Genomic DNA, 14541 nt, shown 5'->3' with positions numbered 1-14541 from the left:
CTTCGGGTGGTATGTGCTTTCCCTAGAAGTGAAAGTCATAGAGGCTCATAAGGACATTATTCTTTCAACATATCCTTCCCTAGCAGTGTATAGCAATATTGTCTGGTTCACCTCTGTAGAAGCCACAGGAAGGCATCAAGCTTTAACACAGCTATCTCAGCACCACAATGGCCAGCAAAACCTGAGTGTTCACACTCTACACTCCACAGAGTCCCCAGATATCTATGCTTTCTTCAGAGATGAAGCAGTGATAAAAACCCACCAGAGCTCACTACCTACAACAGTCAGTGGGTGGATGGGTTGGTTTTAAAGCAGCAAACCAGATTCTCTTAACAGTGCTAAACTCTTTATAGATACCAACTGACACATTTCCTGTCCAGCCAAAGGGATGAATGCAGGAACAGCTTCACACTGACGCCTGTGTCACGACTTAACACCACACTACCTCCTGGCTGAAGACCAGAGCATCCAAAACATATTTTTTTGTGTGAAGATGCTACACCTGCCACACTATCTGCCAGAGCTAAACAGCTGGCCCCTTATGATTGAAAAGGATTATACCCGTCGTCTTTGATGGAGAAAATCCAAGAAGATTCTTTCCCCTTGTTTAATGAAAGTGATTCTGCCCAGCAATTTCTCCTTTCCTCAATTGCAAACTACCTACTTTCCCCACCTCATTCACAGGCCAGCACCACGGTTACAATGCTTTAAAAGGTCATATTTATTTAAGGACTGCACCAAAAACTCTATAAAGAAGCTCCCAACTCACCCAGACTTCTTTGAACTACAATGATTTCTGCAGCATGCCAATGCTTATTCAATGACCCAGCCACACACTGCCTCTGTCCCCAAAAGCCCAGAGTTTCTGGTTAATGCTTCCAAAGTGCCGTTAAGCTTTTGGGAGTGAAGTAACATTTTCCCTTTGAAGCATGAGGGCTCATGCTCCTCCTCTCCCACTTCAGAAGGAAACGGCTTCCCCTCCCAGCACAACAGCACCATTCAGCAGTGCCTGAAAAGTAGCTGTGCTGTTTTACCAAAGGAGTCTGAGTAGATAGCTACTTTAGGACTCTTAACTCAGCTTCTAAACACTATCATAGCAGCAAGTTAAAGAATCCCAGCTGGCTGGACAAAAGGCAAAGGCGGGCTGAGAGGCAGCTGGAGACACACAAATAACCTCGCAGTGGAAAAAGAAAAAGGTGGAGATTACACGCCTCCCAGTTGCCATGTACCCACCAGGCCTGTGAGGGAGCACTTTTCTTCTCACTGTTTTTATTTCCTGTTTCCAAGTGAAGTCTGTGTTGTTTAGTACTCCCAGGTCAGGTCTTCTTGCAATGGAAATGAAGCCAAAAGTTGTGTTCAGACAAAAAGCTGGTGTCAAAAATGTAACAGTCTAGCATAATATGCTAGAAATGGAAAAGGAGAAAAAAGCCCTGTAGTGTTTGGAAGATTTCAGGGGAGAGAAAATGGAATCCAAATGTAACTACAAAAAAAAAGAAGGGGGGGAAATGGCAATGAAATTAAATGAAAGGTATATGCTGTCTGTCTTTGTTACACACGTCTATCCCTCTGCAACAGACTCTTTTTCCTAGTCAGGCGCTGCAGGCCACACTAAGCCTGGCTGTGGAACGACATAAATAAAATAGATAAACAGAAACAGAAGGGGGAAGGAAGAGCTGAGCCCCTGTGCCCCAGTACCTGGTGCTGGGATACTCGCTCTTCCTGGGATGGTTGTTTTTTCTTGCTCCCTGCGGCATGGCTCGGCCATGGAGGGAGAAGGGCGGCACACAGGGAGGTGAGCTTTCAGCATCACTGTGGCTGTCGGTTTAGTGACACTGAATGTTTCCTTTCATTATATTTTTAGTTCTGAAATTAAACCACGATTTAAACTATTTACAGTTTTCACATGTAATAAGATTATGAACATTGCTCCCAAATTGTCCAACCTACAATCCTCAGCCAGCAGGACTAGAAAAAACAATATAAAAAGAAAGCCACCTCAATCACACAGGCAGCAGGAGTAAGCGTAATTTTTCCAGTCATATCCTCATCTCTTCTTGTGGTATTAAACAGCTTTACATAAAGCTGCTTGTGCTGGCTTCTCTCTAAGAAGGTGTGCCAACAGACAGAGGCATACAGGGCTGCAGGAGAATGCTCCCATCCCCTTGGCAATCCCACCATGTAACCTTCTCCTCAGTCAGCCAAGTTTTGACCAACACACGTTACAAATTTGCTGGGCTTTCCATCAGGAAGAGCTATCAGACCTGCACTCACCCACTGGAACAAAAACTGTATTTCCAACATGAATGTGTTTCTACTCTTGCACTACGTTCATGCATTAGTTCCTGCAGTTTTCTCACTGATGTGCCCACCACTCTCATGCAGTCACAGCATGTACGTGCTCTGACTTCATTTGCCAAACCAAGCCTCCTATTGGGATACAAGCTGAACACATCTACCTGCTCACCTGGGCAGCCCTCCTTTTTTTCACCCTTCCTCTAATATTAATATGCCTTTCTTATGCACAGTTGTAGAAATGCGCGCCAAATACTCCAGCTGCTGTCTCACCAGGGCCTCTTATAATGGTAACATCTCAGCAAACCGGGCCTGGGATTTCATTTCCATTTATTTCCATGGCTAAATCATGCTGGCACCTTACACCCAACCTCAGACAGATCAATCACAGAGGATAATTGTGGTGGCTGCAATCACTAGACCTGGGTCCTGAAAACATCTTGCTTTCCTGCAGGCTCTTCCCACTACACACAAACACCAGACAACTACTGCCAGGTTCACTCTCCACCGCTTGCTGCCATAGCCAAAGGTCGCACCTGTCTGTGCCTCACTCCAGCAGCCAGCCCTTCCCATCACTGCCAGGAAAAGGTGATGTGCCTGATAAGAGTCCTGCTGGGAAGTCCAAACCTTTCTTCTCCTCTACCGCTGAGCTCCCACATTTTAGCAGAATCCTTGTTCTAGTCTCCAAGTACACAGCCTGCTGCTCTGTGCTGCTGAACTTCATCCCATTTTCATGACTCCAGCACAGAGTCATCCAATTCTTCCTCTGGAACAGCCTCATTCACCACCCCTGGTGATGGTGCTTCCCAACTCAATGTCATCGGCAAATTTAATTAGGGCATGCCCCTTTTTTATGCCAAGGTCATTAACTTAAATATAAAACAAGAGTCAATCTCTAGTCCCGAGGAAATCCAGAAATGCTTTGCCAGTTGACTGGTACTTTTTCTTTCAGTAGCACTTGTTTACATTCCCCTTGCTGCCTAATTCCTCCCACTCTTACAATTCTTCTACACCACACACTCACTAGATTAACTAATTGCTTCACACGTAGCATCCAGATAGAGTAATTTCTTTAAGATATTAAATAGAACTCTAAAGAAAGTGCTGGCAAAGGCAACACCTTTGCTTAAGAAACCGTGTATCACTTTATTCCACTTTCCAGTTAGTTCCAAGTCTTTAACTTTTCACCCATTCTAAATTTGCTTTAAAACTTTGTACAATACTTACATAAAATTAACAACTCCAGTTGCCTGGAGCACTTTTCTTCTCCCCTTTTGAATACAGGCACAGTCAATACAACTCACCATTCACATGAAACAACAGCAGATTCAATACACTTCAAAGGAAATCTCTGCTCTCGACCCTGCAATTTCACCTACAGTTGTTTCGGTATTCTCAGATGGAGATTATGCAGCCCTCCAATCCCAGTGCATGGAGGTCTATGATTACACCTAAATGTGACTACATCTCACATCTGATGACACACAACAGAACAATCAAGAAAAAAGAAAAAAAAGATGACTTTCTGAAGTCATATCTTCATCGATTTTAACATTCACTTCACTGCCATGGCAGCACAGACCTTGGCTATTTCATACCCTTTGCACTATTTACTGTTCTCACCAAATGCACCGACAATCTAAAATAATCTCAAAAAAAGTGTGCTAGTGCTTAGATATGGTATTATGCAATTTCTAAAAGACAAATAGGTAGTGTTCATGCTGCCTCTTTAAGCTGAACTACTGAACAGAGGCTAAAATTCTTGGCAATGACCCATCAGAAGGTACTCTGAGAACAAGCCTAGTAATTTCCACTGGAACTAAGAGGGAAGAAGCACTTGAAAGCAGTATTTTAGAAAAAGGAACATGTAAATACAAGGATTTAGTGGATAAACACCATCCAGTGGGTTGCAGTTCAAAAACTACTTTATGTCGCTCTATAAAAGGTCATTTTATAGGCAGAATCAGGTTAAAACTCCTTATCCCAAGATGGTTACTGTCAGAATGAAAAGATTATGTGGTTTGGGAAGGAGAAATGGTGAAAGAAGGCATTTGCCTCCAGGCAAAACACTTCTAAAACATACATACTATTCCTATATTCATCTTGAAAAATATCACAAATAAATATGCATATCACACTGTGATGTTATAGCCAGGACAGCATACAACCTTTCACATTGCGACCAACATCTTAGGAAATGGATATGGCATCCAAGTTCATTACAGGTGCTAAGTAATCCTAGCCAAGCACCCAAACCCCCCAAACCCAAGAACTACAGAGGAGAACCATTTATTGTGAGAAAAGAGATTCCTGGTTTCTTGGTTTGAAGCTTCAGTTTTTACCTATTATTTTTAACTGAACATGAAGTGTTACTGAACCTCTTTGATTTGACATAACTAGGCTACAGAGGTAGCTTTAAGTTCAGAAACTGAAGAACATACCCACTTGCAAACTAGGAAAGGGTAAGCCTGAAAGGGAAGTTAACCCTATTTTTGTGCCTGTGTGTAAAATATGGAAAGTTGCATTAACTTATTTCACTTCCCACACCTGGCTACGTCCTCTTTTACTCAAAATTTTCTTCAAAGTAGAATCATGGATCCCTTACAAAATCGTCATATAACACATGAGAATTTGTAACCTGGGGTCATTTTCGTCTACATACCCCAAAGAAACTAAAATAACCACCAAGTACGTAGGCAAAGGGGAAACCAAGAGTACATGGATTGGTATTTTTTGAAGAGTAGACATATTTTCCTTCTGCCACCTAGTGACCAATTTATTCAGGTAAGAGCAGTGTTTAAAATGTACCACATTAAATGGAACACCTCCATGACTCTTCCTCCACCTTACAGCAGAAGTGCTGCTAATCACATTATTCCCAGAGACAAGGATTGTACAAGTCATGTTGTTGTAGGCTCCTTATAGTAAAGCCCTATCATGCTCATCACCAGAAAGCTTCAAGAGCAGAGTTCACCCTCATTAGAGTTAAGACTTTGAAGGCTGCCTTATACAATCACATCTGGTGAACCTGTCACACACCATGACTCCAATTCCTGTATAGCTGGCAGAACTGTAAATAATTTCACAGATCTTCACAAGCTTTTTACACTTGCAGGATGCACACTTCTTGTTTTAAATTTTACTGGTCCAGGGTAGAGAGATTTCTAAAATGCTTTATCTGTGCAGTCACTCAGTGGCACTGCTAAAAATGTGCCTGGCCCTACCTGCTGATGGTAATAAGGGCTGGGATTGCTTGACATTTTTCCCATGTATCAGAAAAACAATTCATGATGGAAAAAGTGTATCTTAGAGCCCTTTTTGCACTGTGAAAAATCAACCTGTAACAGAAAAGTCATGAAGGGACTCACCAAATTCATTTGGAAGAAAACTGGCCTAAATATTTTCTTATTAATCTATCAAGATCTGTACAATACTGTGTGCCCCCATAGGAAGGGGCCTCTCATATCTCTGCCTGTCAGGAAGGTAAAGCCGCTTCAGTACCCTCTCGACTTGTATCATTTGTACCACAGATTCCTCAGGTTCCTGGCAAGGACTCCACAGTTAAATTTAAAAATTCAAGTGTTTCAGAAACAGCAATTTGCACACTGATATTTTTTGAGCCACAGAACAGTCCTGCCTTTGACATCACTACTTAATAGTGAATCTCTGTTTTTCCCTTCTCTTTCACTTCAGTGCTGCTTCCTTTTCATGGGTCTTCAAAGAAAAGAATCTCCAACTTGTTCTAGCTTATTTCTTTGGTTTTATTTTTGAAACAAAACCTTTCCAAGAAGCATCTTCCTAAACACTGTAATAAATACAAAACCATTGCATAAACTAAAGAAAATTAAAGCTGCTAAGAGTTTGCTTTTACTACGTCTCCCTCACATCATTTTCAACTATATAACTTCAAATAATCTGGCACAGATTTAATTAGCATCAGTGCATTTACAGAATTGTCCTGGACTTCTAGGAACACCTGCATTTTACTATGGTATGGCAGAGGCAATGGTACTGTGGAACTTTATTCATAATGTTTAAAGTCTACAAATGGCTCTGGTCTCACTTTTGCACTTTTTACATGGAAATCTTTAAAGAAGACCTGAATTGTATTTAAAAAAAACAGAAAACCCCAAAACAAACAAACAAAAACAAACACACACACCCCCAAACAAACAAAACCACAAAAAAACCCCACCAAAACACATCAAAACACAGGATGGGGGAGAAGGAGGTGAAGGGACTTTATGCCTGATTGACACTGACATATTAGAGTCAAGCCCATGGGCTGAGATGATAAGAAACCCCCAGGAACAGGCCACCATGCTTCCTTCCTATCCCTATCAAAAAAATCTCAAATCAAGACTGAGCAACATGACAGAACCTTCCTTAATTTGGTGTCATTTGTTAGTAAATATCCCCATGATACATGCTTTGTCCATGAGGCAAGAGGAAAGCACCAAGTTTTCTTGCACAGGATTATTGTGGCTTTCTGTTATTACCTGTATTAAAAAACTAAAACTAAAAATGCTTCCCTTTGCCACCTGCAGCATCGTAACTCCTCCCCCACACACTCCTCCCCGCTTCTTACCTTGTCATCTCTTCCTCTAGCTCTAGATTCCCTTTCGCGGCTGCCTGCAGGCTTCTCGCCCTTGGATACCATATGTGCTCTGCCCACAGGCCCACGAGGCTGCAGTCCTGGCGATTCTTTCCTCAGAGCTTTGCTGGGACGTCTGATCTGAGGTGGAGCCCTAACAATAAGCAACCACAATGAAAACATGCTAAAAACAGTGAAAAAAGAGCAACATTTAGAAGGAAGGATTCTAACACATCATTCATTCCCTTAGCGCATTATTACTAAAGCTGACAAGCCTCTAAGTCTTACCTCCCTACATGTGCAAATACAGCAATGTAGTTATGGTTCTGTCTGACACCCAAAGTAAGAAAAAAACACAAAAGGAAAACAAAAGTTCCAACAGTTCACAATGATCAGTACTCCTAACCAATCTTACAACAAACCAATACACATGTAACAAGAAACAATCTAGTAAGTCTTCAAATCGTAGTTTCCTCTGACTCCAAACCAGGAGATCATATTGGGCTATATTCATATGCACAAACTCAACAGGATCATGTGACATCTGTGGTTTAAGAAAAAATAATAAAAGCTGGCTAACAGCTTTGACAGGCCCCAAAACAAAGGAGGGAGAATTTTCAAACAATTCTCCTACCTCTGACTTTGTTCCCCTGAGTGAAAATGTCAAAATGTACAAATTGACTACAATGCAAAAGCAAACAAAGCCCAGCCGCAACCACCTGTACTGGCGTGCATCACCCACAATGTCAAAGAGAACTCAGCAGTGGCATGAGAAAGAATTTGGTTTTTAGAGAGGTATCACAGTAATTTTGCTCTAGGGATTGGACTTGACATACAGAACTAAAACAAACAGCCAGGAACATCACCCAACTTGAATTAGTGTCCCCTATTCAATCTTCTACTGATCCTTGTTTTGAGTAACTCAAAAATTGCCAACTCCAAAACCATACCCTGGAATATGGCTTAGAAAGAGTATATACTTAAATGCACTGTGGATACAACAGCTACATTTTACTTTGTATACATTTTCATTGAACTTAACAGCACAGAAGAGTGGCTGATTTTCCTTACTTCTGTACACAAGATTTAAATTTCAGCTTAAAAAAGATGAACAATTGGCCTTTACCTCCAAGGAAGATAGAAGAATAAATCTTGCACATCACATAACATTACCACAAAAATTCTAATAATCATTTCTACCACTCACAAAAGTAAGTAGTATTAATACTACTTTACACTTACATTCTTAGGGTATATTCAAAAGCAAAGATATTTGATAATAATAAAGCACATAAATTTACAAATAAACTTGGCCAGAATAATAGCAGAACATTTCTTTCTGTTTACTGAGACCTCTCATTTTACTTTGTTCCTTTGCTTATGTGAGTATACACACATTAAAATTCCTTACTATTATAATGTTAGAAAAATGTTGGCATGGTAAATGTTAACCATGTTTTTAAATTGGATTTGTTGTTTCCAGCAACCTGTGCCAAGCTTTATTAGGGTGAAAACAGAGATTTCAGAAAATACACAAGCATTCTTTTTGAGCAAACTATTAGCTAACTAATGTTACTTTAAAGGTGGTTACAGAAGAGAAATGCCATGTATAACACAACACGCTTAGCAATAAAACTAACCAATGGATTAAACACAGGTCATATTATCTGTAGTTAGTGAGTGACTTCTAGCCACCATGTCCTTAAAGATACTTTAGGTTCTAACTCCTTAGTGGCTCCTCAGCCATCAGTGAATTCAACTGCTTAAATAAAGTGAAATGGAGAAGTTTCTCCCTGCATGTGAGAAAGGCAAGTGTCACCAAAAGCCCACTTACCTCTCCAGCATGCTAGTTGCAGGCACTTAGCTAGTCACTCTTGCCAGAATAAGGGAGTGACTTGCTTTAGAACTTCAGCAGTAAATCCAACTGTATTTTAATTACTTTTTTCCTTCCCAATTTATTATATTTATTCTTTATTACAAATGACAAAGGGGTAAATGAAGCGTGATTTTCACGTTACAAATGCATTCAAAAAAGAACACAAAATTATGCCAACCCAGCTTTATTCACCCACTCTGCTTGAACCTCATTACCTGTGTTCAGCTGGAACAGGAGGGGGCCAAACATCGGGATCTCTAAAAGGCTCGTCTTGACAGGAAACAGGGATATCTGCACGTCTGTCCATTTTAAAACTTTCTAAAGTGTTGACAATGCTTTTAACTTGTTCATATTCTTCAACTAATTCTTGTCGCACCTTGAGAAACACATACATTATTTAAAAATTGTTACAGTTCAACCTTTTTCTTTCTTAAACCATAGAAAGTGACTCAAAACATACTCTCCCCTCAAATGTAGGGACTCCCAAGACCTTCCGTTCTCAACCCTCAGACCTATCAGACTGACAACAGATCTTTAACAGCAGCACAAACAATTGCATCTCTGTTGAGTTCCTCTTCCTGCTTGTCAATGTCATGACCAGACATGATTGCTAATGCAGGGATCACTCTCCTGTAACTTCTGCTAATGCTTAGATTTCTGTGTGCATGTTGACATGGATGCACACATACACATATTTTTATGCTAGTAAAGGTGCTGTTGGCAGATCATTAAAATATTTGCTACTATTCTGGCCTGAAAGAACTTCCCTGATTACAGTCTCCAAGGCTCTAGTTATAAACCTGGCTAAATCATTAAAATATAATATTACAAAATTAACTTTGTAAATGACTTCAACAACCGAGTCAAAGCACAAGCGAATTCTTTGGTGGATTGGAAAGATCAGAACAGAAAATGGAAACTTTAACACCCTACAGCATAAGCTCAAATAGGTAAAGTAAGTAAAATAAAAATGAGAGGAAATTATGTCTCAGAAAGAAATCAGATTGCAGAATCGTGCAGCTGAATTTTATACTTGAAGTCTCTACTGCCACTAGCCAGGGAATTAGAACTACTGCAATAATTTCAAGATTATTTACTTGATATCTTTTCTTTTCAATTTTCTTCCATGAAGCCTAAGCAAAATAAATTCTCTGTAGAAATTTGTGAAGTTTTAAGTGATATGGCTCATTACAAGCTCAAGGTGTGTATGCTAAGGTCACCAGTTCTTAGTACACACCAGCAGCCAAAAACTGCATTGCACATTCTTGCTCAGAAGCATAAGCTTTCAGTTCATTAGCTTAAGATGTGCTCAGATTCACCTGAGTGCACTTGTACTGCGTCTTACCAGTCTTCCTCCTGTCACTCAATGATGCTTTCCATCCTGTAGGATCAACCTCCATGCTTACTTTGGTTGTTACCTGCTTGAGGGTCATAACACCCAGATGTCACTCTTCACTGAAGTGTTGGTGCACTGCTAAAACTAATTCATGCATCACTGCGCACGCCTGGAAATCACTGTTGGCACTCGGCAGCTAGGATTACCTTAGGCCAGTGTGAATCTTGTCTGTTATGGGCTCGCAGCTGGAGCTACAGAGACAACCTGAACCTTTCCATCCAGTGGGAAGGCACACAGGTTCTACAAGCCTCTTGTGAAGAAACACTAGGGTGAGGATACCTGCAGGCTGTCACCAGGCACACTACCAATTGAGGCTACAACCGCAACGCTGAATCAAAAGCCAGGTTCTGAAGTCAGCTTACAAGAAAGCCACGGAAAGACACGAGTCAGCTAGCTGTGCTCATGTCATGCATACACCTGAAAAAGAGCTAGGAAAAACACTGCCTGGGAATGCTGCAACCAGACTTCACTTTGTGGCAAATAGAGGAAGGCAACTGAGGGCAGCATCAGCATGTCAACAATGTTGCCTGATGACCTGCCTCTCTTTGCTGTGCAGATCCTGACTAATGGAGAGGATCAGTGGAATGGAGGTCTGCAAATCCCACCTGTCTGCTCGGGTAGTAGCAGCAGCAAATCAGAGAACTAGTACTGAACAGCATCACATCTTCTGACTGTTCCTCCTAATGCTGCTCACTGGTGAAAAGATGTGGCCACTAGCCCGAGATTTTTCTGCCTCCCTGTGTGCTTGGGAATGAATCACGCTGGGCACATGCAGGGTGCAGTGCCTTTGCAGTGAAAAGAAGCACGCTTCTTTCCAGCCTGATCTTTACCTGCCCATCCCATTTCTCTCTTTCACTCTCATTTCTCCTCTCTGAATGGTGTCTTTCCTCACCCGCCCCACTCTACATATTCAAACAGCAGCAGCAGCATCACCCCACTTCTGGTGGGGCAATTTCAAGACAGAAATCACTGACACAACTCATGGGTAAGGTGTATAAAAGAACGAATGATTAAATTGACAGCGCTCAGTAACAAACACACCTCACCTCTCTCTCGAAACTACAGTTCTTCTAAAATACTACCAAGTGCACCCCACAGCAATGCATTGTTCTGCTCTGTAATATTTTCCAGGAATTTTCCCATTTCAAGGACAAATTAAGAGGTTTCAGCAGCACAAAGAAACCCTTCTCTAGTGTAAAACCCTGTTTAACAAGAATATATGTGACCGTCATCAGCAAAATACCAGCAAGGACAAAGGCAAAGTAAAGGGTAAATCCCCAAGGCCCCGCACAGTTCTTGCAACGTTGCATTTACTTCACCAGAAGCTCCACATGTATTTGTACAAAAGTAGCCTTAGGAACAGCAAGAAGTTGACGATTCACAGTGCAAAACAGCCTTCTTGCTCATTCCAGATGGAGTAGCTCTATCTTTCCAAAGACACAGGACATCCAGCTTAGGCAGGACTGCTCCTGCCCTGCTTGGCTCTCTTTGCTTTCTCATCACACCATCAGCAGACACATCTCCCAGTACAAAAGCTTCCAGCTGAGTTACAAGTGTGATTGATTACTGACTTGGTTCCTTCGAACTGTCTAAACACATCCCTCCTGTCCAAAAATAAATCCAGCCAAACAGCTGCTGTGAGGTACAAAGGAATGATACAGCATAAATTCCCCAGGGCACTGCTCCACAAGAGACAGCCACTTCCAGAGCTCCAGGAATACAGACAGCATTCCTCCTATCAGCCTTCCAACACATGCGGAAAAGTTGGTGGAAAACAACTTGCTAGCACTGAGGGCTGGAGTGCTGTCACTCAGCTCTCTGGACCAGCAAAGAGGATGGTATCTGAAAACTGAGAGAAAGTGAGCCTTTGATGCCTTGGAAGCCGAAAACTAACAAGTGCTGACCATCTTCGGGCCAGACGCAAGCAGACCAAACTCTGACATACACACCCTTAGCGCTTAGTCAGTACCTGGCAAACCAACCAACAGAAAACCCTCAGTGTACTCTAACAGCAGGACCACAAAGGAAAACCAGCTGGTAAATTCCTAGAGGCCCTAAAGAAACCCAGTCAGATGAATCAGGTGCAGAAAAATATTTTCCTTGCAGCTGAGAAACAACCCAGATGTGAGCCAAGAAGGGCTGTCCTGTGATTATGGAGGTGACTAAGCAGCATCTTTTAGTGATCAGTGCTACTCTGAGGCAACCTCAGAAGGCTACAAACAGGAAAATCACTGGTCTGGACTCACCAAGTTGCTTTGCCCCCCATCATACCCTTCCCTTGGGTGCCAGAACACTCAGGGGGCTTCAGCTCAGATTATAGAGACCCTGAAGAAAACTTTAGGTTATTCATGTTGAAGCCGTTTCAGGAGATAACTGAGCTGAGTTAACAGCTCACCACTGCCAACTAGGAAGGTCCCACTCCTCCTCTCTTTTTCTACCCAACCACATCCTGCCACTGCCTTTCTGGATGCAATTCTGGCATCACAGTAGAGTGACTCAGCTTGGTAAAATGGCAGAAAATTAGCCTAAGAGAGTAAAAAGAAAATACAGAACTGGGTTAGAAAGCTGTACTGCCTCGCTACCCTGTGATCAGGTGAATCCCAGAAAAAGAATGGCAGGGAGCAGAGGAGGGAGAGAAGCTGGTGCAGCTGGAGGGAAGACTAGCTGGGGAAGAGTTTGGCCTCTCTGGGTGTTAACTGGATTCAGCTACTGTGTGAAACTGCCTGCTCCCAAAGCCACACTCTGATATACAAACCAATCCTACCAACCACAGCACCTGCTCCACAGCAGCAGCATCGTGGCCATTGGGTGGTGTTGGAAAGCCTGATAAAAAGCCTTTCAACCCAGGGGGTGGCCCCACAACTTTGTTTTGACATTCCAGTCCTAAGGATTTACAATAACCAAGCAGAAAACACATTAACATACGGATATAAAACACAGTGACCAAGAGCTGAGTTCACTCTTTCTTAGTGGTAGTTCCAAAACCCATTTCAGGGAGTTCCTCTGTATTTCACAATCTGGCAACTGTTGTAGCTTTGACATCACAAGCTTTTATTTGCTATGCCAGAGCTTGTACTTCTACACAACTTCCCACAGCAATAAGCATGGGTATTTGTACCTTGGTAAATACAATGTGTGCTGAGGGTTTTTTTAATTATATCATGCTGGAACAAAAACAATCAAGTTTCTATAAAAGTGTTTACCAAACCTGAAATTACTGCCTGCAATTAGTGCTAGTTATTCAACAAGCTCCTTTTTTTAAAAGTGAAAATAACAATTCCCTAACCCATTCCCACAACAGATGCTCTGTAACCCAGACTGATCCCATGGAATCAAAGTACAGCTCCTGGAATCACAGTTGTTCATGAGTTACCTGCAGTACATTCTTCAATTACTCAGGAAGTAACCTATAGAATGTTAATAAAACAGGCACGATGCAAAAGCAACAGAAGCAGAGATTGATTAAAATGTGTTTAAAATGTGAAAAAAAAAAAAAAAAACAGAAGTGAAAGTTATGCTTTATTCTTTAAGCGAGAGCACAGTGCACCAAATCACCTGCTCCAGTGACCATGGTCAGAAGGGTGCCTTGCTGGCAGCTCCCAGTGCCCTGAGAACCATTGAACTCCTGCCTCAGGTCCTGTGCTCTCACACTTATAACATGCAGCAGGCTTTGCTCGAGAGCCACTGGCCTCGTTGTAAGCCAGTACTATCTCCTGGGGGCACGCTCTGCTGTCATTCTGCAGCTGCTGAACTGTCACTGAAGCAGCTCTTTCCTACAAGCCAGCTGTCTAGTAAAAACCTGCACCAGCCAAGAAACTCTCTCAGAATAAACAGGAGGAATGTCAACACAAGTAAAGTTCACAGTAGCAGTAAACCTACCTTTTACTGTTGTTAAGTAGAAAAAGAGATGAATTGCTTCTGCTTTTGAATCTTTCCAGTCCCAGCCTGCATTTACACAGATGAATATGCCGACATGTCAGCCAAACCTCAACAAAGAAGTAACTTTTTCAAATGAGCTCATAGGCCTAGGAGTGAGGCTAAGAATGGAGCTAAATCAACCACCCAGGAGCAAGCTGGGAACCCCCTGGATGCAAAACAAGTAAGGGTCTCAAGAGCAGGTCAGCCTTGACATCCCCAAGCCAAGCAAGTGATGGACAATCAATGACAATGAATTTTCCAGAGTCAGAGGAATTATTACATTGTCACACTGCTGCTTTGGTTGAACCCTCCAGGATGCATCTTTTGCCCTTTTGAAGCTCTGCAGGTTGTACCAGACTAATAACATGATCCCTGCCCCCCGTCAGCACTGATTCTGAAGTTCCAGAAGCAGTATTGCATCAAGTGGAACTGAGCCAGTCAGTTGTTCCCAGGGGAGCAGATGAT

At 42.1% G+C, this 14541-nt stretch overlaps 1 protein-coding gene across 1 annotated transcript in view; it reads right to left on the bottom strand.

Annotated features, from left to right (window-relative positions):
* The window catches only part of KATNAL1 (katanin p60 subunit A-like 1), a 30359-nt gene that overhangs the window by 12123 nt on the left and 3695 nt on the right, over positions 1–14541 (bottom strand). Inside the window, exons 2-3 of the mRNA XM_010014622.1 lie at positions 8978–9138; positions 6862–7040 (exon numbers count right to left, since the gene is read on the bottom strand). Of these exons, the coding sequence (XP_010012924.1) occupies positions 6862–7040; positions 8978–9138 (340 nt within the window). The remainder of the gene's footprint in view (positions 1–6861; positions 7041–8977; positions 9139–14541) is intronic.

The sequence above is a fragment of the Nestor notabilis genome, unplaced genomic scaffold, assembly GCF_000696875.1.
Source record: "Nestor notabilis isolate BGI_N333 unplaced genomic scaffold, ASM69687v1 scaffold4945, whole genome shotgun sequence".
NCBI lineage: Eukaryota > Metazoa > Chordata > Aves > Psittaciformes > Psittacidae > Nestor > Nestor notabilis.
This window is presented reverse-complemented; position numbering and strand designations above follow the sequence as displayed.